This window comes from Phaenicophaeus curvirostris, chromosome 17 (assembly GCF_032191515.1).
Source record: "Phaenicophaeus curvirostris isolate KB17595 chromosome 17, BPBGC_Pcur_1.0, whole genome shotgun sequence".
NCBI classification, from domain to species: Eukaryota; Metazoa; Chordata; class Aves; order Cuculiformes; family Cuculidae; genus Phaenicophaeus; species Phaenicophaeus curvirostris.
In genome coordinates, this window is record NC_091408.1 from 14,514,923 (window position 1) to 14,537,614 (window position 22,692).

Below are 22,692 nucleotides of genomic sequence, written 5' to 3' on the forward strand. Positions count from 1 at the left end.
GGCCAGAGGCTGAGCTGAATCTTTCCACCCGCTTTCAGGCAAGAGTGGGATTCATAGTGGTTCTGCAGGGATCTGGGGACAGGGTTTTGTCACAGGAGGGACCTGGAGCAGAAGGTTGTGACTGTAACTGATGCCAGAAATAACTTTTCTTCTCCCCTCTCCCCTTTCTTCCCTGCAGAAGAAGGCAGAGGCTGCCCACCGGATCCTGGAAGGACTGGGGCCCCAGGTGGAGCTGGTGAGTGTCACCTCTCTCTGTGGGGAGCGGGAGCCGGGCCAGACGTCCCTGGGTGGCGAGGGTGGCACCTTGTGTGTGTGTGTGAGTCCTCAGAAGGAAGTGTGCTGCTGGCCCAGACCTTTGGCACCGCACCAAAGCAGGAAGCAAAGCAACTGAGATGAGGACTGAAACTGCAGGCAGACACACACACACACAGAGCCTTAACCCTTAGGCTCCCTCCTCACATGCTGCAGCGGAGCTGGGTGGTAGAAGGGGCTCCGGCACAGCTTGCCTCAGCTTGGGATGCTGATGGCTTCATCTGCCGGGGCTGTGGGGCTGCTGCCTGGCCAGCCAGCCTCGCAGTGCTGCGTGGGAGGGATGGGTGCTGGGACGGCTCTCCTGTGTCCCAGCAAACTGTGAGCAGAGGAGTGTGCTGGAGGGTGCTCTGCGAGTGCAGCCTGGTCGCAGCTGCGATGACCTGCAGGTATCGGGACTCGCACACATCCTATTTCTGTCTCCGTCATGCGCAGAGAAGCTGAGAAAAACAACGTGTAATAAGTTGTCAACTTTGGGCTACCCCCTCATCCAGCCAAATCCAGCTGTAAGTCAAATGTAGGATTGCTGGAGCGGTGGCTGAAAACAGCCCCTGAGGGGCTGAGTCCTGGGGAAGGGTGCTGGGAAAAGGTGTCTACAGCACTGCTGCTGCAAGGATCGGAGCAGGGCAGCCGTGGTCTGAGAAAGCAGCTCTTGCTTTGCGCTGGCCGAGGGCTGTGGTGGAGGGAGGCATCCCAGCCAGGGCAGTGCGGAGCAGTCAGCTCACAGTCCTCGGCAGCTGCAATTTGGACTTGCCTTGTGGAGGGGGTACTAATGATCCTCTGTGTAAAGGAGAGGTCACAGGGGAATTAGTGCTCTCTGCTACGTGTCAAAGCCTGCTTCCTGGTTTGAGGAGGTAGCAGTCATTATTTTTCCTTTGAGTCACCAGGGTCAAACCCTTTGCTCCCTTTCTGCTCTAAAGATTGGCAGTGACTGGGCTGGTGCTTCCTCAACCAAAAGATGTTTCATTTCCTTTCCTTCCTCTATTTTTTTTATTTTTCTCTTTTTTTCTTCTTTGTTGATGCTTTGTCCTTGGATTCTGACACTGCACAGGGGGAGCTGTAGCAGAGCCCCGTGCAGACCTTTCCTCTGTCTCCTGCCTTACTCCTCAGAGGGGAGGGGAAACCTCTGCTGAGGAAACCCTGGAAAACCCAGGTTGGGTTCCGCGTGCATTTTGCAGACTCTCATCTGTCTGCCCAGAGAGAGACACTTTCTATGGCCCAGCCCCCACGCTGTGTCAGGCGAAACAGCACCCAGGACCTGCCAGCAGCCTCTGAGAAATGAGATGAACAGTCAAATCATTTTCTGAGTTGGAAAGGAAGCACCTCCAGGAAGGAAAGCAGCTTTGCATGCTCTGCCTGATGTACATGCCTAGTCCACCATGTACCCCACGATGTGCCTCAGCCCCGCAGCTGCTGCGACCTGGAGATCTCTTGCAGGGAGACCGGGACAGCCTAGTGCTAATTCTGTGTGAAACCTCAGCAAGGAGCAGCAGTGGTTCTACTGAATTGTAGGGTTTTGGATTGCTGTTGGCCCCACTCAGGCTGCCAGCATCTTGCTTTCGGTTTTTCAGAGAGCTCTGGTTATGGCATTTGCAGCAGTGATGGTGACAGATACACATCAGCTTTGTAGCAGGGCAGCTGGCCACGGTCTGATGGTGCAGGACGGGAGGTCGTGGTGGAAATGGGGTAGTCATGGCAGAGAGAGGCCGGAGGTTTCCTCGGCGCTGACAAACAGTGGCTGCGAGCAGGGTGAGGTGGTACAAGGTCTTGGGTGCTGCTGGGAGGATGGAGCAGGAGGCAGCATCCCTGACTTGTGAATTAACAGGGCAGAGGGGCTGTGGTGGGGCTCTGCCTCCTGTCCTGCTGGTAGCAGATTGCTTTGAGGGGTTTGTGTTTGAGCGAAGAAGAAATCTTATCACCTGAGCGCATCAATGGGCTTATTGGGGCTGCATGTAGCATTAGCTGGAAGGACAGGTTTTGAAAGTCATCCAGTAGAGCATAAATAGGGATTTGCCCAGAAGTTTGTGATCTGTGTCGTGGATTTTCCATTAAGTTAGAAGCTGCTGGGAGGTGTCCGCAACTCTGGTAGGAAACTCTTAATTCCTGCATTCAGTTTTTTTAAACAGCTTCCTCTGAGCTTTCAGGCTGAGGCGTGGGGAATTGGTGCCCTTGGGCTGAGCATCTCAAAGAAGCAGCAGATGTTTGTTGCTGGTTCCTGGCTTCCCACTGCTTTGACCTTACAAGGTCTGGCCCTGCACTTATCTTAGAGGTGTCATTTGTGTACAGCCTTCTTTGGAGGACCCTTGATTTTGTGCTTCTGGTGTTTTAAACATGCAGAATTGTCCTAGAATCCCTTTGCCTTTTACTCCTTGCTGGTGCCTCTCCTGTCTGCTGGGGTGTAGTCTGGCCCTGCACCTCGTCCCCACATCAGCCCCAGCTGAAGCAGGACATGCCAGTGTGCCCCATGGTCACAGCTGCTGCCCTCTGCTTGGTTCCCCGTTCCCACAGTGGGAATCACCCCTGCCCAGGTTTCCCTGAGAAACTGGGATCCAGTTCAGGTCTCGGGCAGCTCCTCCTCTAGGTCAGGAGGAGGTTGTGACTCAGTAGACCAGGGCTCTGCTCATCTCATCCCTGTGATGTTGCAGTATCATTCAAAAAATGAACCCATGTTTTCCCCAAGGAGAAATGTCATTGAGTGTGTAATCTCAATGCTGCAGTGGCCAGAAAACAAAATGAAAGGTCTCAATCGCTTTATTTTTAAAGAGCTTTCAATGAATCCAAGGTTTTTCCAGTAACAGTTTTGAATTGCAATTATATTTTTTTTAAATCTCATCCCCCTGAGAAATGCATTACATGTCCCTTACCCCATGGAAGCACTGAGGTTTTGACTATGTCGCCTTGCCCACCTGACCTGCCAGCTTTCCTGCTGCTTAGTCGCTGAGAAAGGTGCGCGTCTGTGCAGGCTGCGACCAGCTCTGAGGGAGGATGCTCTTTCTAAGTCCCTGCCCTGTTGAGAACAAAGTCTCTAATTCTTTAGTGTTTGTGGATGTGTTTTCTATGGTGTAGATAGGACTGGTCTCCTGGGCTTGCTCCCAGTGTGGGCTGAGGTGCAGCACTGAGGCTGCTGTGCAGACAGAAATCTCTTTGAGGGGCTGGTGCCATGTGCATCTTGGGTTTGGGTCCCAGAGTCTCATGTTTCTGAATGTTTGGGCCTTTCTTTTCAAGCGATGTGTTCCAGCCCTTGTCTGTTTAACACTCGGGTTTGCTAACTAAGATTTTAAGTGGCGATTTGTGTCATATGTATGTAGTAGTGGAGAAGAATTGGCAACAGCCTTTGGAGAGCTGAGTGGCATTAGGTCATCCATAGTGCCCACAAGCCCATGAGGATCTGCTAACCCAGGCACAAACTAAGGTGCTTACTCCACTCCCTCCTTCCAGGTCTCTGACTTACCACAAGCCAGCTTATTAGCTTTGTTTTTTATGAGCACAGAGGGAAGAGACAGTTTTATTTATCAATATGTCTGGTTCCTCCAGTCCTCTTGCAAGAGGCAGACACCCAGCGTTTCCTCCAGTTGAGCCCTTCCAGGGTGACTGCGGACGTGATGCTCCAGAGATACGACTTGATTTCTTCTGTCCGTGGTGCAGACCTGCCTCTCTCAAGCTACGTGATGAGATAGATGTCTGTGTTCTCTGAGCTTTCCAAGCGTGAAGTGCACAGCCAGCTCTGAGCCTGGAACTGGACCAGCACATCTACAAGGGTTTGTGATAGAAATACCCCTGGAGAAAGGACACCACTGAGAACGTGTCTCCTTCTGGAGGACCTGCTTGTCCCTCTCATCTGCTCTGGCTCTGCCAACACTGGGTGGCCAGATTTCTCCTTGCGAGTGTCTCCTGGCAGACGTGGAGCCTGACATCCCCTCACATGGTAACAGATGCCTGAACGCTGCCAGCAGCCCTGCAGCCCTCCTGAGACACGGTGGTTTGTCTCGCCACATCTGTCCACCTGGGCTTCTCTGTGTGCCTCTTCCACATGGGGATTACTTGTGCTTTCCCAGAAAAGAGGGACATGTCCAAGGACAGCCAGAAAAAGAAGCTGATGACCTGCTGGTGCCAAGATGCTGTGGTGATGGGCTGCAGGATGTAGGGAGAACTACACACAGTCTTCTTTCTGTGTAAATCGATGTGGCTGTCCAGTACACGCAAGGAGAGGTGAGGCAGTGTCTGTTCTTTACAGGGTAGTAGAGACAGGCTGGCTGTGTGGAAAACCAAGCCTCTGTGCCTGGCACCTGTGATGGTGATGGGAAGATACCATGGAGGAGGTGAAAATAACACCTTCTCCAAACCGGAGGAGAAAGTGACCCACCTGTGTTTGCAGGTCCTGTCCTCTCCAGTGTTGCTCACCTGGTTCAGCAGATGTTTTGCTCTGTTCTTGTGTTTAATCTGAGGTGAAACTGAGTAGATCCGTAGTGTGGCCTCGGTGTCTGACCGCAGTAGGAAGGAGCTGGTTTGTATCAAGCCTTGGCCAGAGTGCTGTCTTCAGCCAGGACCCAGCCATAACATGACCCCTGCCTGTGTTTGGCCACAGATGTTGGATCGCTGAACTGCTTGAAAACTAGGGTGATGTTTCTGTGGTCGGACAGGAGCCGTGCTTATTGGGCGCCCAGTTGCCCAATTATGGTTGGGCCATGGCAAGCTTTTGATTAACACAGTCTTGGACATGTTCACACAAGCTTAGCTGATGACTAGAAGAACATTGAAGAGCTTAATCCTGAGCATCCTGTCAGCCTGCTTACATGGACACAACTGGTGGGAGCTTCTGGAGCATCCTGAGCTGTGAATCACAGTGGGTGGGATGGAGCGTGGTCTCTGGCGTTCTCTCCCTTCCAGAGGTGGGACCCTGTATGATGGCAGGTTCCCCAAGGGCACATCACCCTGCAGATGGGAGGGGACAGTGCCTGGCTGAAGGTGAGCAGGGATGGATCCAGGGCTCCTGACTCCTCACACTGGGCTCTGGCACATCCCCAGTGAGGGTGTGAGAGGCAGAGCAGCCCCATGGTGGGTGCTTACATCTGATGTTGGAGACAGACACGGTTACTGGGCTCCCTAGAAGGCAAAACATTTGTCCAGTGCACCTCCCGAGGGATGGACAAGAGCGTTGCTCTATGCGTGGGTGCTGGGGGCTGCAGCGATGTGCCCAGGGGCCAAACCCCTGGTGTGGCTGGAAACCATGGGGTCAAAGAGTTGTCCTGCCTGCAGTGCCCTATGCTCAGCTCCCTGGGACAGCCCAGGCAGATTTTGCTGCTTAGCCACAACAATTTGCAGCTCACAGACTGTCTCTTCCCTCTCCCCAAGCCCCCCTTTCCCCTTGCCTCCCCTGTGTCATATGTTCCAAAGCGCACTGCGTTTTTCAATCAGTGAATAACAACCACGTACTCCGCCGTGCCGTGTTTATGTGGATTACGTCGCAAATTGCTTGTTCTGAGCCAGCTTGCTCGAGCGCTGCCTGCCCTCCCCCCAGCTGAGCTGGGATGCACTGTGGCTCGAGCGGTGCTGCCGGGAGCCAGCACCCTCCAGTACGGCCGCAGCGGGGCTGGGGGCGACGAGCGGCTTGGGGGGCGTGGGGATGGGCGCCTGGGCTGGCACAGCTCCGAGACAGGAACCTGCACCGAGGCAGCAGCGCTTCTGATGGGTTTAAGTTTTTAAATGTCAGACCGTACCACTTATGCCTTGATTTTTCTTATTTATTTCAGCCATTATACAACCAGCCTTCAGACACCAGGCAGTACCATGAAAACATTAAAATGTAAGTACGTGGCAATAAAGGCCATTTTAAATGTCAGGTTGAGCATTAAGCTGGAGCGGGAGGGATGTTAGCTTGCTCCCAGACCTCGATTAAGGCTGCCGAGAAATAGCAAGCACCCTTTTAGAGCTGGTGCTTCGCTGCTCTGAGTGCCTGAAGCACAAACCAGGGGAGCTGTAGCTTCAGACGGATGCTGAAGGTGCTGTTTGATTTTTCTCAGGGCCGGGGGCGGCTGTGGGTCCTGGCTGGTCTCTTGGTATTCTCTTGGCATTCTCTTAGCTCACCTTGGGTGCTTTCTTCTGTTTCACGCATAGTGAAGTAGGTAATCCGCTGCCAGAGTGTCTGTGTGTGTGTTTGCATGCAGGAAAGATGAAGCAAGGTGCAAAGTTGCAATTACAATTACATTTTCATGAAGCACCTCTTGAATGTCTGATAACAACTGGTTATTTCAAAGATACTTACCGAGGCTCTGCAATCATCTAATTTGACTTATCACCTCAATACACGATTTAATCATCAAGCTGCGTTTAGTAACCACAGTGACTTCCTGAACGTAGAAGAAATGTAACAGATAATGAGAATAGCGATAATTGTTATTGTTGTAGGAAATTTAAAGAGTCAAACCAGATCTGAGACTTCTATCTGCCTTGAATGAAGAGATGATTGCTCTGAGCTGCCTGCAGCGTGTCTATTTTGGTATGGGCTCGGTCAGCTGGCGATAATCATCTTTAATAATCTATTAACAAAAGTTAATAATCTTTTACTTTCCAGCAGTATGTTAATTGATGCCGGGGGACTGTGGGGAAAGAGTTCACATACCTCTGCTATTCTGCTCTGCTGCAGGGGAGCCTGGTAGGCGCTGGCAGGGTTTTGGTGGTGTCTGTCCCAAGGGCTGCAGGGAGGAGGAGGGTTTGATGTGACCCTGCTGCTCGCTGCCCGGCCCTGCTTGGTTCCTGCTCCACCCAAGGCTTCCTGTGTCATCCAGGCAGTTCATAACGTTCAAACCCAGGGCCATCCCAAGCCCGTCAGCTCCCGCAGGGCTCAGTGGGTCCCCGAGCAGCCTCACTGCCAGCGCTGGGCACTGACACCCTAAACGCGAAGGTCGTGTTCAGGTGCTTGGGGTTGGCCTGGGTGCTGTGAATAAACCCAAGGTGCTGCTGTGCCAGGCACCTCTGAGGCAGGAGAGCATCACCTCCTGGGGATGGGTGGGGAGGGCAAGCAGACAGAGAAGTCAGTGGGAAATGGTTGCTCTTCCTGCAGCTGAGAAATCCCGATAGCTTTTTGCTTCCTGATGTTTCCTTTGTGCCTTGTGTTGGTGATGCATTTACCTGTGGTCATTCGTGCTTGGCAGACGTTGCCACAAGTCTCGAGCAAGGACCCACCAGGACTTTGACATGTGTGCGCTCTGGGTTTCTTGACATTTCAGCCCTCTGGCCGTTGTTTTCAATGAACGCGCGGCCTGCGGGGGTGGCTCTCAGGAGCAGGCAGACACGTGGCCTCCCTGCTGGCTGCACCCCCAGCCCACACCTCTCAGGTGTGCTTTTCGAGCTGCAAAGATGTGATAAAAGCAAACAAACCCAGCCACCCGCCCCGCTCCACTTCCCTGATTCAGTGCAGGACTAACGAAGCAGGTGACAATTCTAGTCTTGGGGGACACGATGATGCCTGGCGGAGAGGCTGCTCCCTGCAGGCTGGCAGCCCCCTGCTTGGGAAGTCTGTTTTGCTGTCAGTTCAGGGGGCGTTGAGGGCTGAAAAACCACTTTGCGTGGCATCAGGTACTGGCCTGAGGACGTGTTCTCTGCGTTGCTGGTTGTGACTCAGTGATAGTACTGGTGGTGTGTGGCAGTCGTGTCTCTCGGAGTCCCCCAACCCCCTCTTCTCTTCTCCACAGCCGTCACAAACCAGGCGCTGAAGGTGGCATTTCAGGCTGATTGCTGGTTTTATTCTTGAAAGAAGGAGTTAAAAGTAGCTCCAGATACTTCACCCACTCTCCATTCCCCTGCCAATGTTTGTGGGTTTGTGATCACATTTTCCTGTGATTTAAACGATTTCCTGTCCTTGGTTGCTGCCTGAAAGATGGGTGCAAATGAGAGGGAACCGACTGCGCAGCTCAGCTGTGGAACCAGTAATGAGACTTGAAGACCCATCAAACCAGCTTCCCGTGCTGTCAGAGCAGGAGCTCCTCTCCTTCCCTTCCTTTGCAGGCATCGGTTGGGTTCTCCCAGCCCCGGGCAGTCCTCCCATGCGGCTGTAGCAGCGGTGGTGATAGACCAAGGAGAGGTTGGAGCAGACAGGCTTGGGGTTAATGTTTGCTGTGATTAATGCTGCAAAAATATGGGAAGGAAACCACACATTTTAATGAAAAGCATCCATCTCCTCCTTCCAGAAACCTCGCAATTAGCTGCCTTCAGCTGGTTATTGATGTCATCGAGTGCATTTAAGGATCTAGGTCAGCAAAAGGCCCTTGAGCGATGTGGGCTCCAGATGTTTACTGCTTTTGACCGTGGGCCTGTCTCGGAGGTCCTGGGGTCTGAACTGCACTTTGCTACTTGTTGAGAGATGTGAAGAGAAACCGGTGTGTCCTGTTCTCGTGTCTCTCGTGTCCCTGCTGCACGTTAAAGGACATCTGGATGCTTGGGAGGCGGATACATAATCAATGCTTCAGTTGCTCTTCCAAGCAAATAATTCAGAGTCCTTTGGCCAAGAGGAAAAGGTATTAAGCTTTTCTGCTTTAAGTAAGTCACGCTTGGATGTTCAAATCCTACCTACAACATCTCTGCATCTGCATTCGAAGAGATTTTTTGTTCTTTCCTCATTCTTAATGTGTTTGTGCCTTTCTGCTCTAGAAGAGCAGCTTCTGCTCCGTAGCCTGGAGGTGGCTGTTGCAGTAGGAGATGGAGTAAAACCTCAGGGTGCTGGAAGCCATCAGCCAGGTGCGTGAGAGCACCAGAAGGGCGACTGCCAGGACACCACAGGTTATATTTTGCCAAGGTGTAATTGGATGCAGATTTTTCTGAACAGCTTCACCCTAAGCAGATTTTCATCATTTAGCCATGATGAAAAAGTCTTTTGGCACGTTACTGGAAAGTCATCTAGGTTGTGATTCTGGCCACAAAACCTCACTGCAAACTGCTCCCACGTGAAGCTGCTTCAGAGCCTCATGCCCAGGCATGGGGCAGGGCTGGGCTGATCACAAATCCATTTTTCTTTGTTTTTTTAAAACGCTTCCTAGGGTGGATTTCTTTTTCTCAGTTGAACGTTTGCAAGTGTCAGTGGGAAGGCATTTGAATATCGCAAAGCCAGAATTCCTCGATTTCTCCACCGCGATACTCTCTGCCTTGCAACACTGGTTTAATTCTTCCTGCTTGTTTGCTTTGCTTTTCAGTCAGGATGAGTCACTTATGCTAACAGAGCTGGCTGGGGAGTTACAGGCAGAATTTCTCCTCTTACTAAAATGTTACAGGTCTCTTATTTTCATGGAGTTTTATGGCCTGTCTCCTATTCAGTACAGTTAAAATTAATTTCATGCCCCAGTTCATTCCAGTGTTTGCAGCTTCAAAAGCTTTTAAGTCCTATTTAGCTGCCTCGCTGTGCTCTGTTACCCGTCTGCCTGGGTCCCTTTGGTTCACCTGCGAGTGCAGGCTTGGAGCAAACCTGGTTAATTTTGTATGCTACATCTGCCGCGTGATCTAAGGCACCGTTGAGTGGTTTGCGCCAAAGACTTGACCTACCTTTGATGGGACCGTGTCCTTTCTGTTTGAAATACCTGCTTTGTTGGAGGGAAGGGCTCTGCCACTCTCGTCAAGAAAGAGCGCAAGCCGGTGTTTAGTGCCATCGTTGTCGCGTGAATGGGGTGAGCTTTGTCCCCACAGCTGGCGTCGCCCTTGCTGTGTTTCAAGGTGTGAGGTTTTTGGCTTTGGATGGACTGACCGGTTCCTTCAAGATGCACTGCAGCCTCAACACAACCAGAGGCCGTTTGAAAGAGTTTGCATCGGTTGAGGAGGTTGCAAAGATGCCTTTTGTCAGTTTTTGCTGAAGTACAGCAACAAATGCAGAGGACACCTACTTGTGCACCAGTTAAGAACTGTTGCATCTGGTCTGGGTCTCCTTTTTAGGTGTTCAGCCAGCTGGATGCTCAAGGATGAGAGCTGCTCTTCCTGCTCTGCCGTGGCAGCGATTTTGCGTGTTCTCCAGACTCCTGGCACCAAAGATATTAACCTTCTTTCCTTGAAGTGCTGGAAAAATGACAAGATGTTGTTCACATGAGCAGGATCAATTACCTGCTGTCTACCTGGAGAGATATTCTCCGAGGGGGCCTTCATGTCTGCGGCAGGAGATTCCTGCTCGGTCAGCCATGAAAAACAGCCTGGTAGGACTCCCCCCTTTCCCAAAGCAGTCATCTTGAAATCATATTCTGCGGGCTTTGTGTTTGAAAGCAAAATGTGAGCTTCTGAGCCTTGAAAAAAGCACACAAAAGGAAAACTGAAAAGCCCGGGGTGGGTATGAGCAGGGTGCTGTTCACAGGGTTTGCTTTAAACCTTCCCTTCAGGAGCTTCTCCTTGCTTTTATGCTGAAATTCAGAAGTACCCTTGAGATGATCAGAGAGGTGTTGGAGAGCCAGGGTCCAAGTGCACGGTTAAAACAGCTCAAGAGCTCGGTGTTATCCCATTTTCCTTGCGTGTCCAGGTCCAGCGGCAGCAGAGCTGTGTGCAGTGTTAATATTTGCCCATCTGGGTTACTGAGTGGGGGAAGCTTTGCCTCTGCAGAATCAAAACCTGAAGTCAGGATCTTCAGAGAGGTTTAGAGGCTTCTGAATATCTTTTTCTTTTCGAATTGTACCCCTACACACACCCTTACTCCCTAAAGAACAGAACAGCTTTCTTCTGAAAATCTACTAACTACGGCTTTCCAAATCACCTGTCACTTTAGAAAATTTAACTCATCTTTTCATTACTGGCTGTTTAGGGGTTTTAGTAGCGCTGAATTGCTTCTAAATTCATAGTAGAAGCCTGACATGTAACACAAATGCTCTTCCAAACCCTGTCATTACTAATGCATTCTCTTTCAGGTCTTTTTATTAGTGCTTTTAGATGTTTTCCTCATTAGAAATTCACCTAGCAGCTCCCTGCTCATCCCATTCAAGGTTTCTCATCGCTTTTATTCTCTATTGGCATGCACTGGGGCAGAAGTATTACCTTGTGATGAATTACTAAATGATGGAGACACTCTGCAGCCTTCAGGTTCTTGCTCTCCCCAGCTCAAGTTTGGTTTGGGGTGGATTATCCTGCAGCACTTGGGATCACAATATCAGCCTGGGCTTCAAGAGGAGGCAAAAGCATAGGATATATATGACTGCAGGTCAAAAATGCTTCTGCACTTGCCCTTAGTCATAGCATTATAGAATGGTTTGTGTTGGAAGGGACCTTAAAGATCGTCAGGTTCCAACTCCCTTGCCGTGGGTGGCAGGGACACCTTCCACTGGATCAGGTTGCTCTTGTCTCATTTTGGTCCTAAGCTCGTAGGCGTTAAAGGGGACGGGCATGATTTCCCCATCTGATTTCAGGAGCTGTGGTTGTGGATGTAAAATTGCTGCCCAAGGGAATCACTTGAGCACCTTGGTGGGAACATCTTCACAAGGCATCGCAGGGACCTGGACAGGCTGTGCTGGGGTCTGGCCAGGGCAGGCTCTGATAGCAGGGAGCTTGTGTTTTCCAAGGCATCTCCTCCTTGGAGCACAAGCGTCTCACTGGTCTCAGAGTATGAACCACCAGGTGAATTAACAGCATAAACTTTTTCAGGAATCATAATGATGACTTTGGACCTGCAAAGCTGGATGCACTTTGGATCTGCAGGACATGATTTGAGAAGCTGGGAGACCTCTAAATAGCTTCTTTCTCTTGACTGTTGTTCCTGGCCGCAAACACAGCCTGCCCGACAGTGCATCCAGAGTTGCAGACCTCTGCCACTCTGTTCTCAGTGGCACTGATCGTGCTGGCAGTGTGGTCCCTCCCAGTGCTCAAGGGCTCTGGGGTAAGAGAACGAAGATCTCCCTTGCTTTTATTGCCCAGAAAGTGTTTCTGAATATTGCAAGGAGACTGCTCCAAACAATTGACTTTCCAAGAACGTGCCCTGCCTTGGGGTTAGTAGGTTACAGTGTATTAGCAGCTGGAGCTGTGCACTCCGGCCATTTCGGAGCAATGAAATGAACGAGTGCAATGACCCTTGAGCAAGATGACCTGCTCCCTGCCCTCTCTGCAGGGATCCTGCGGCCAGAGGGGTAGGGAATCAGTGACTGCCCTGAGCTGCGGTGTGGGGTCCTGGTGCACCAGTGATGTGCGGGAGCAGGGCATGCCTGGAAGGACATAACCATTTCTGTACGCTCTCCTTTGCCTCTTGTCTGGTTTCACCTTGAAGTGTTCCTGCTGTGCTCCGTGGCTCCTGTGGTTTGCGGATCTCTAGTCTCGCTGGCAGCGCTTTGTTTGGCTGCAGTTGCCAGGAGGCTCCTTCATTTCCGACCCTCGCCTGCATGATCAATCTCGCCATACAACGGCTTTGCCAGCTGCTCGCTGCCTCCTTCCCATCGCTCTTTGCAGGCTTCATCCCTACTTTGTTTGCACTGGCTGTTTGTTGATAGACATGTGTGTAATTAAGTACTCCTGATTAGTTTTGCTCAAATGGCAAACTTCCTTTCATCTCATCGTGCACCGCTGAAGGTCTCTGTGGGCAGGCTTGCCCAGGTGTGCTGCAGCCCATCGGCTCTTTGTGTCCTTGGGAGTCTGATCCCAGAGCTTTGGCAGTGTCTACACCAGCACCAACACGCATGTATGTGTGTACATCCTTTTAAAATCAGTCTCCGGAAGGATCATAGCCAAGTCATTCATGTGGACCTGAGCCAAGTAACTCAAAACTCAGTGTTACGGGTTCTCTCCTTGACTGGCTCCATTGTGAAAGCCAAAACCAACCTTGCACCAAGCCAGTTAAGGTGGAGGCGGCTGCTCTCACAGGGCTCCCTTTGCCTTGCTCACAGCAGGAGATGTATTTCACTCGTTGGTTTGGAGGCTGGCTTTAAGAACCAAGCTCCAGTTTGGGGCTCTCGCTGAGTGGAATTGTGGGATGAGAGTGAGTTATGCAAGGACTAAAAGTTCTTGCAGAATCACACCCAGAATTATAGTGTTTGAATCCTGCTTCCTGTGCTGGTGGCAGGTGACAATCAGACATCAAGGTTTGAGTTTGGTTTACCTTGTTCTCTGTTTCCTTCTCCTGGCTGTTGGTGCTTATGGGACGTGCTGGGCACTGGTGGGCTGCCCTGGTCTCCTCGCCTCGGTTGTGCCCCGTTTCCAACCAGGCTCAAGCAGTACTCATCCAGTTGATACCTGGCCCCTAAAGCAGGGGACCTGCTGCTCTGGGGAGCCTCTGCCACCCCAGACCACAAACAAATGGGGCTCTGATGTGGGGAAAACCCTGAATCACCCACAGCGGCAGGCGTGGCTTACCTTTGTCCCATGGAGATGATTGAAGGGGATCATCACTGGGTTTGTTCACCAGGAACAAAGACAGAAATCCTCAAGGCATTTGCAGAGCAGCTGAGAGGCGCAGAAGCTCTGGGGCTGCATCTCCCCAAGTATGGCCAAAGAGCCCCTGCTTTGGGACCATCTGGAGGCAACTCCATGCCTGGCATCTGCAGAAGCTCACAAGATCGAGTGTCTCTCTGGGGAAGGCTGTGGTGGTTGTGTGACCCACGCTGGCTCCTCTCCTCCCCTCCCTGCAGAGGCAGCGCAGAAGGCTCCTCTGGTGACCAAAGGGCTGGAGTCCCTTTTGGCATGAAGAAGGTAACTGGACGTGGTGTCCTCACCTTGGAGAAGAGCTGCTTTTAGAGGGAAGCGTTAGACTGGGGCTGTACTGAAGTAAACAAGTGGGAAACGTGCATTGACTATGTCATTGCAGCCAGAGCTGGGGGGCACCACGTGGGGCTGAGAGACCACCAGAAAGAAGGTCTTTGGCCAAAGGGAGCTGTGGAGCCCATGGCCACAGGGAGGGCAGGAATGGGGATAAGCTCCAGCAGTGATTAGATGAATTGTTGATCACAAGGGTGAGGATGTGCCATCTGGCAACCTCCAAACACCAGCTCACCAGAAGCTGGGTGAGCTCTGTGTCTGGCTGGGTCTATCCCAGCCTGTCCCACCTTAGCACTGGATAAGGCATCGAGGAGGAGAAGGCAGGAACTCACGTGTCCTCCCCACCCTACACAGCGTATGGAGTGCCAGCCCAGCAATACTTAAAACTGTCCACAAGAGTCACTGTTGCTTTATTTAAGGAGCTTCCCTTCCTCCTGCTTGTGGACTGCTGGATTTCTTCAGCCCTCAGAGGTTCAGGTCTCCACCTGTGATGCTTTTCTTGTGCCCCAGCAAATTGCAGGTGGGGAGCTTCAAGGGTTCGGGGAGGATGAAGGAGATGGAGGAGGTTGGCACATTGCAAGAGCAGCCTTTCGTGCTGCTCCACGCTGGTTATTTCTGTGCCAGGCCCCCAGCAGACAGCCCTTCTCTTCCCTTCCCTTCCCGCCTGGGCTGCAGCAGTCGTGCCTGGCTCTCTGATTTGCCCAGGGAGAACAGCGTGTGCTTCAGAGACGCGTGGCCCGAATTAACCTCTTTGCAATGGTTTCTAAGTAACAGCAGAACATGTAGCAAGATAAACTGTGAAGCCTATTTATATTTACCACGATTGTGTTAACCTTTAAAAGGCTGACCTTATGCAAAAAAGAAAAAAAAAGATAAAGTGGCAAAACCATTTAGGGCATGGGGGGGGAGTTTGTTGTTGTTTTTAATCCTTTCACTCTTGATTACTTCAGCCTTGGTGGTGGTAAACATACAGGGGCTTTCAAGGCATTCCTGATTTCTGCAGCTGCGGAGCAATTAAGTCTTTGCCTGTATTAGCGCTTTCAAGGTCAGCCGTGATGCAAAACTCAAGGCAACCCATCAGCTGCGTAAGAGCTGTTGATTTTCTTCATTTACTCTCCCGTCTCCTGATAACTCGTGCAGCTGATGCAGCAGCAGCGTGTCAAAGCCCCACGGTGCTCCTGGATGTCACCCAGGCTGGTGTGGGGAGGGCAGGGGTTGATTAAGCTGTGCTGTCCCTTCCAGGGCCAACTCTTTCCCCAAGGAACAATTTGTGACCCCTTTGCTGGGACCATCACACATGATGGTTGTTAGCATTACCCCTGCGGTTCCCCAGTGTTAGAGTTTCTGTTGGAACTGGAATAACCAACCAAGCAAGACTAATGTGTCTTTGGGTTCAGTTTCCCATCAGAGCTTATTCACGTAAATCCAAAGCCTCAGAAGGAAATCCATCCCGTGGGGTGTCTGCAGGATGAACGGCTGCCAACTGCAGCACCATGTGGTGCTGGAACCAGTGACAAAATCTTGCTGTGCGCGATGCAAAAGGGTGTGGAGGTGTGTGAGGAGCTGGGATGTGGGTGAGCAGAGGAGCCCATGAGTGGGCAGAGGAGCTCCCAGTGTGCAGGGCTGGCGAGTGGGAGCTGGGTGCTGCTGGGTCTGGAGTTGGATGCTCTTGGATGGAGTTGGATTCGGCACAGCACAGCCCCACTCCTCGTTCCTCATGCCTCCCTCCCTGCACAGGCCGGCAGACTCCATGCCTCAGTTTCCATAATTTTTAAAGGCAAGTAAATGCTGTTTGCGCAGAGGTGAGTGGTGAGATTTAGCTCGACCAGTTGCCTGGAGCCCTTTTTGATGCTCCTCAGTGGATGTACGACACAGACAAAACCAAAAGGCAGTGATGTGATTCAGCAGGGAGGAGCCTTTGGCAGCAGTATTTATTGATATACGTAGTGAGGTGGCCTCTGGTCTTTGCACCGCAGCCCGGAACAACAGTGGGACCTTGTGAACGTGCCATCAAAAGAGGGCAAAGGCAGAAAGTGCCCCGTGCATGGATTTATTAGATTCTCTCCCCTCAGTGATAAATGACACTTCAATTTCTGAAACAACAGCAAAGGACGTGGCTTGATATTCAAGCCCTTACTCAGAAAACCTTTGTGGATCCAAGTGTCTCTCTGCAGGAGCCTTCAGCCCCATCACTTGGCTGTGCTTTCTGCTGATGCTGGTGCTGCCTGGGAGTGCACAGGCCTTCGGGGTTGTGTGGCTCGAGCTGGGGATACTGGAGTCTGTTCTGAACTGCTAGCTGGAGTTACGAGTGCTGCGTGCTAGTGCTGCCTTGGTCTATTCAAGGTCTGTCGTTGCACCAATGTGTTCAAGGCCAAGTCAAAGGGGATGAAGATGTAGTGCAGCTCAGGCAGTAGCCAGGGACTCTGTGTGTATCCAATACCTCTGTTAACTAAATAAGAGGGGAAAACGGAAACTACAAAATCTGAACGGTACTATTAGGGCTTAGAATCAAGCCTGTGTGTTTTCTCCTTGATAAACTAAACAGAAGCCACAAAGCTGACTGTGGCTGTTGGTGCTGGAGAGGAAATAATGCCTGTTCCAAATCCTGCTGCTTTTCCTCCAGCAGAGGTAGTTGATTTTAGAGGTGCTGGTGGTTGAAGACCCCACCCCAAGGAATTGCTGTCCTGCTATCTGCTAATTATTGAGTGCCAATGTTACAGTGGTGGCCCCAAGCTCCCCTCCGTGTCCCCACACACAGGCTGGCCAGGATCACCTGGCACGCAGCCTTGGCAGTGGGCTGGAGGGACCTTCTACAGGATTGCTGTCACTCCATCTGTGTGTGTGCACATGGGCTTAGGATGGGTAGACGAGGTTCTCAGAGATATGGTTTGGTGGTGGACAGGTATGGTTGGACTCTTATGATTTCAAGTGTCTTTTCCAACCAAGTGATTCTATGATTCTATATTCTTCACTCCTGTGTCGTTTCTTAGGCTGAGGGCCGACCTTATTGCTCTCTACAATTACCTAAAAGGAGGTTATGATGAGGTGGGTGTTTGGTCTCTTCAACCAAGTAACAAGGGATATGATGAGAAGAAATGGCCTCAAGTTGTGCCAGGGGAGAATTAGAGTCACAGAATGGTTTCAGTTGGAAGGGACCTTAAAGATCATCTAGTTCCACCCCTTGCCATGGGCAGGGACACCTCCCACTGGATCAGGCTGCCCAAGGCCCCATCCAACCTTCCCTTGAACACCTCCAGGAATGGGGCATTAGATTTGATATTAGGAAAAATTTCTTTACTGAAAGAGTAGTGAAACATTAGCAGAGGCTGCCCAGGGAAGTGGTGGAGTCACCAACACTGGAGGCATTAAAAAAAATGTGTAGTTGTGGTGTTTCAGGACATGCTTCAGTAGGCATGGTGGTATTGTTTGAGAGAGAAATAGATCAGTGGAGCAGCGCCCTCTCACAAACTCAGCAGGCTGCTGGAGCTAGAGCAGCCGAGCACCACCGTCTGCCAACTGCAAGATTCGGGGAATAAGAGATGGGGAATGGCAGCAAGTTCCTGCCTGGTGCAGGAAGCCTCCCGTCCCCACTCAGACAGCAAGCCCCAGATTCCCCTGGAGAATAAATACTAAGTGCTGCAAGTGGAATCCATCCCCAAAGACAAAGAGTATGGCTCCCACAGCCTAGAAACATTCCCTAGGCTGCACTGTCCTCAAACAACCATAAAAACATCCTCTGTGAAAAAGGAGAGGGATTGTCTTAGGGGATTCGTTTCTAAAGGGAACAGAGGGACCTGTCTGCAGACCGGACCCGCTCCACTGGGTCATCCCACTGGGGCATCACTGAAGGATGTCACTAGAAAACCTCCTTCCTTGGTGAAAGACACAGATTATTACCCTCTGGTAGTATTTCAAATCAGCAGCGATGACACAGCGCAGGAAGCTGAAAGGCATTAAGAGAGACTTCAGGGCTCTGGGGAGAATGATGGAGGGCTCTGGGGTGCAAGTAGTGTTAGATCCATTCCAATGCTAGGGAATGAGGAGCAAGAGGTCAAAAAGAATCACTTGACTAATACCTGGCTCCAAACCTGGTGTGAGGAGAAAAACTTCAGGTTCTTTGAGCATGGAGTGGCCCATGTCCCCCTAGGCTTCCTTACTAGGGATGGGGTACGCTTGTCTCCTAGGGGGACTGAAGTCCTTACTAAAATCTAGCTAGGCTCGTAAATAGAGCTTTAAACTAGATGTGAAGGGGGAGGGAGATGAAGCCAGGCTAGTCAGGAGGGAGCCTGGAAGTGGAACTCCAGTGCCTGAGAGATGGTGTGCTGGCAAGGACGGCCAGTATGTCACCACAGAGCGACTGGGGGCGAGTACATCTGGTGATGGGAAGGATGAAACTGGCACTGAGGGGTTAGATATTCCAAGGCCCAGTCCATTGGGAATGAACACTATTCCCTTTATGAGGGCTGAGGGTTCACCAGCCCAGCTGAAGTGCATTTACACCAATGCATGCAGCATGAGCAATAAGCAGGAGGAGCTGGAAGCTGTTGTAGGGCAAGGAGATTATGATGTAGTTGCCATCATGGAACCGTAGTGGGATGACTCGTATAACTGGAATGCAGCTGTGGTGGGGTATAAACTCTTTAGGTGGGACAGGAAGGGTAGGAGAGGAGGTGGGGTAGCCCTCTCTGTTAGGTTCCCTCTTTGATGATACCTTCAAACTCAATTATGGTGATGATGGGATTGAGTGCCTGTGGATTAAAATCAGGAGGAGCCCACAAGAAGGCAGATATTGTGATGGGAGTCTTTTACAGACCACCCAGCCAAGAAGAAGCAGCTGATGAGCTCTTCTATAAACAACTGGGAGTAGTCTCAAGATTGCTGCCTCTTGTCCTTGTGGGAGACTTCGATCTTCTGAGTATCTGCTGGAAGTACAAGACAGCAGAAAGGAAGCAGTCTAGGAGGTTCCTGGAGTGCGTGAAAGACAACTTCCTCGCACAACTGGTGAGCGAGCCAACAAGGGATGGTGCCCTCCTGGACCTGCTGTTTGTGAATAGAGAAGGCCTTGTGGGGGGTGTGATGGTTGGAGGACACCTGGGACAAAGTGATCATGAAATGATAGGGTTCTCAGTTCTAGGTGAGGTGAGGAGGGGGATTAGCAGAACAGTCACATTAAACTTCCCGAGGGCTGGTTGGCAAAGTGCCATGGGAGACAGTCCTTAAGGGCAAGGGAGCCCATGAGGGCTGGGCGCTCCTCAAAAAGGAAATCCCAGCAGCTCAGGAGCAAGCTGTCCCCATGTTCTGGAAAAGGAGCCAGCAGGGGCAAAAAACCAGCTTGGTTGAGTAGGGAGATCTTGAGAGACATCAAAAAGAAGAGAAATGTCTATGAGCTTTGGAAGAAGAGAATGGTGTCCTGGGTGGACTGCAGGGGAGAAGTGATATTATGCAGGGAAAAAATCAGGAGGGCTAAGGCCTGACTAGAACTCAGATTAGCCAAGTCTGTGAAGGATAACAAAAAATCTTCCTATAAATACATTAACAGTAAAAGGAGGACTAGGGAGAATATTCAGTCCCTATTGGATGCAGATGGAACAACAGTGACAGGGGATGAGGACAAGGCTGAGGGTCTTCTTTGCCTCAGTCTTTAGTAGTAAGGAAAGTTCTTCCCTCTGTGTACATACCCAGGAGTTAGAGGAGCAAAATGAGGCTCCCATGATCCAAGAGGAGGTGGTCAGAGCCTTGCTAGCCCAACTAGACACCCACAAGTCTATGGGGCCGGATGGGATTTATCCAAGGGTATTGAAGGAGCTGGTGGATGTGTTGGTCAAACCCCTTTCCATCACCTTCCAACAGTCCTGGAAGACTGGGGGAGTCCCACTGGACTGGAGGCTGATGTTGTGCCCATCTACAAGAAGGGTCACAGGGAGAATCCAGGGAACTACAGGCCTGTCAGTCTGACCTCAGTGCCAGGGAAAGTCATGGAGCAGGTGATCTTGAGTGTGATCATGAGGCACATGCAAGAGAACCAGGTGATCAGGCCCAGTCAACATGGGTTCACAAAAGGCAGGTCTTGCCAGACTAACCTGATCGCCTTCTATGACAAAGTGACTCGGTTGCTGGATGAGGGAAAGGCTGTGGATGGATCTTCTTGGACTTCAGTAAAGCCTTTGACACAGTTTCTCACATCATTCTGCTCTGGACACTGTCAGCCTCTGGGCTGGACAGGCGCACACTCTCCTGGGTGGAAAACTGTTTGGCTGGAGGGGCCAGAGAGTGGTGGGAAATGGAGTTAACTCCAGCTGGAGGCCAGTGACAAGTGGGGTTCCCCAGGGCTCAGTGCTGGGTCCAGCCCTGTTCAGTGTCTTTATCAATGACCTGGATGAAGGCATCGAGTGCACCCTTAGCAAGTTTGCAGATGACACTAAGCTGGGTGGAAGTGTCGATCTGCTGGAGGGTCGGGAGGCTCCAAAGGGATCTGAACAGGCTGGATCCGTGGGCTGAGACCAATGGCATGAGGTTTAACAAGGCCAAATGCCGGGTCCTGCACTTGGGGCACAACAACCCTGTGCAGCTACAGACTAGGAGAAGTCTGGCTGGAAAGCTGCCTGGAGGAGAAGGACCTGGGGGTGTTGGTTGACAGAGACTGAACATGAGCCAGCAGTGACCCAGGTGGCCAAGAAGGCCAATGGCATCTTGGCTTGGATCAGAAACGGCGTGACCAGCAGGTCCAGGGAGGTTCTTCTCCCTCTGGACTCGGCACTGGGGAGACCGCTCCTCGAATCCTGTGATCAGTTCTGGGCCCCTCACCACAAGAAGGATGTTGAGGCTCTGGAGCGAGTCCAGAGAAGAGCAATGAAGCTGGTGAGGGGGCTGGAGAACAGGCCTTATGAGGAACGGCTGAGAGAGCTGGGGGTGTTTAGCCTGGAGAAGAGGAGGCTGAGGGGAGACCTCATTGCTCTCTACAACTGCCTGAAAGGAGGTTGTGGAGAGGAGGGAGCTGGGCTCTTCTCCCAAGTGACAGGGGACAGGACAAGAGGGAATGGCCTCAAGCTCTGCCAGGGAAGATTCAGGCTGGATATCAGAAAAAAAAATTTCACAGAAAGGGTCATTGGGCAGTGGCAGAGGCTGCCCAGGGAGGGTGTTGAGTCCCCTTCCCTGGAGGTGTTTAAGGGATGGATGGATGAGGCGCTGAGGGACGTGGTTTAGTGATTGATGGGAATGGTTGGACTCGATGATCCGGTGGGTCTTTTCCAACCTGGTGATTCTGTGATTGTGTTGATGGTTGGACTTAATGATCTCAGAGGTCCTTACCAACCTTAATGATTCTGTGTAGCATGAAGAGGGCTTGGGAAGTAAAAAATGTGAATGTGTTCTGGGATGCTCTGCAACCCCAAATTATGCCAGTACTTCCCTCAGTCTACCTCTAAGTGAGCTGCCCCTTCCTAAACAGTGCCTTTTGCTGCTGGTTGGCTTTAAGGATTTATGGAGGAAGGACTGGGCCGGGTGCCCTTCCCCACTAGCTAGCAGATGGGGCGGGGGATAATAATTAAAACCAGTGAGGGTGTCTCTTCACTCTGCTAAATCCTGCAGAGACTGTTAAGCTCCTCATCAGTAATTACACACTGCGGCTCTGCCTTTAATCGGGATAAAAGGCTTAAGGAAACTCCTTTGCCCCTGGTCTCTACCTTTTACCTAGAGATTTTATTGCTGTGAATATTAGTAACAGGAACAACTGCGGCAGCTCAGCTCTCAGGTTCGCGCAGACTCTGGGGGCTCGTGCAGCCTTCCCAGTGCCTTTGCTGCTTCTCTTTGAGCAGTTATTTCATGTTGTCTTTAGAAAGAAGAAAGCAAGAGAGTGTCTGGGCAGGCACCGGGCTGGTTGTGTTTGCAGTGGCTGGTTTCTCTCTTGAGGTCTCAGTTCTGCAAGTGGCTGAACTTTCCTGGGTGGTTTGTTTGCAGCTTTGTTAGGCAAGGCTCCAAGGAAGCGAGAGGTTAGGAGATATGTGCTGCAAGCCCTGCCGCAATCCTGCCTCCTTATCAGCGCCTTGGAGCCCAGGGTGAATAACCCCTTGCAAGCGTGTGTGTGCTGACAGCTCCCTTGGTGCTGGTCCTGGGGACTGGAGCAGCTCAGGGTGCAGGGGGAGCCACCTCCTGCCGTGCAGAGCTTCGTCTGAGCCCCTGACTCTTGGGACCCCATTGGGTTTTTGCAGAACAAAATGTAAAAATAATCAAGAAACAGCTTGGCCCATCATTAAATGCAGAGCTGAGCGTCTGCCCGTGTGCAGTGCTGACCGTGCGGGCAACGTTTGCACAATTGGGAGTTTATCATTTTAGTTCTCAGTGTTAGTCCTGGCTTTACCATGAGATGTGGGTGAAGTTCCTCGTGTTGGAAGGAAGGTTTGTTGGTCTTTCTCTAAGCTGGCACAAGGTGCCCAGTTGATGCAATTCCAAATTAAGGTGGAAGCTGCACTGCAAATTCATTTGGGAGTGGGGAGAACCAGGCTTGGTTTTTAGCCAACTTGTTAATCAGCTCTCATCTTTTTTTTTTTTTTGCTTTACAGAAACCAGGCAATGCGGAAAAAGTTAATTTTGTACTTTAAGAGGAGAAATCATGCTCGCAAACAGTGGGTAAGTGATTCCCTTATACCTTAATTTATATGTACAAAGCAACATAATTTATTACGTGAGAAA

At 51.2% G+C, this 22,692-nt stretch overlaps 1 protein-coding gene across 12 annotated transcripts in view; it reads left to right on the top strand.

The window, feature by feature from the left end:
• Positions 1–22,692, top strand: part of NCOR2 (nuclear receptor corepressor 2) — a 258,401-nt gene that overhangs the window by 140,553 nt on the left and 95,156 nt on the right. For all 12 annotated transcript variants that reach the window (XM_069871338.1, XM_069871343.1, XM_069871331.1 and 9 more), the window contains exons 7-9: positions 179–235; positions 6,060–6,112; positions 22,563–22,629. In XM_069871338.1, the coding sequence (XP_069727439.1) occupies positions 179–235; positions 6,060–6,112; positions 22,563–22,629 (177 nt within the window). The remainder of the gene's footprint in view (positions 1–178; positions 236–6,059; positions 6,113–22,562; positions 22,630–22,692) is intronic.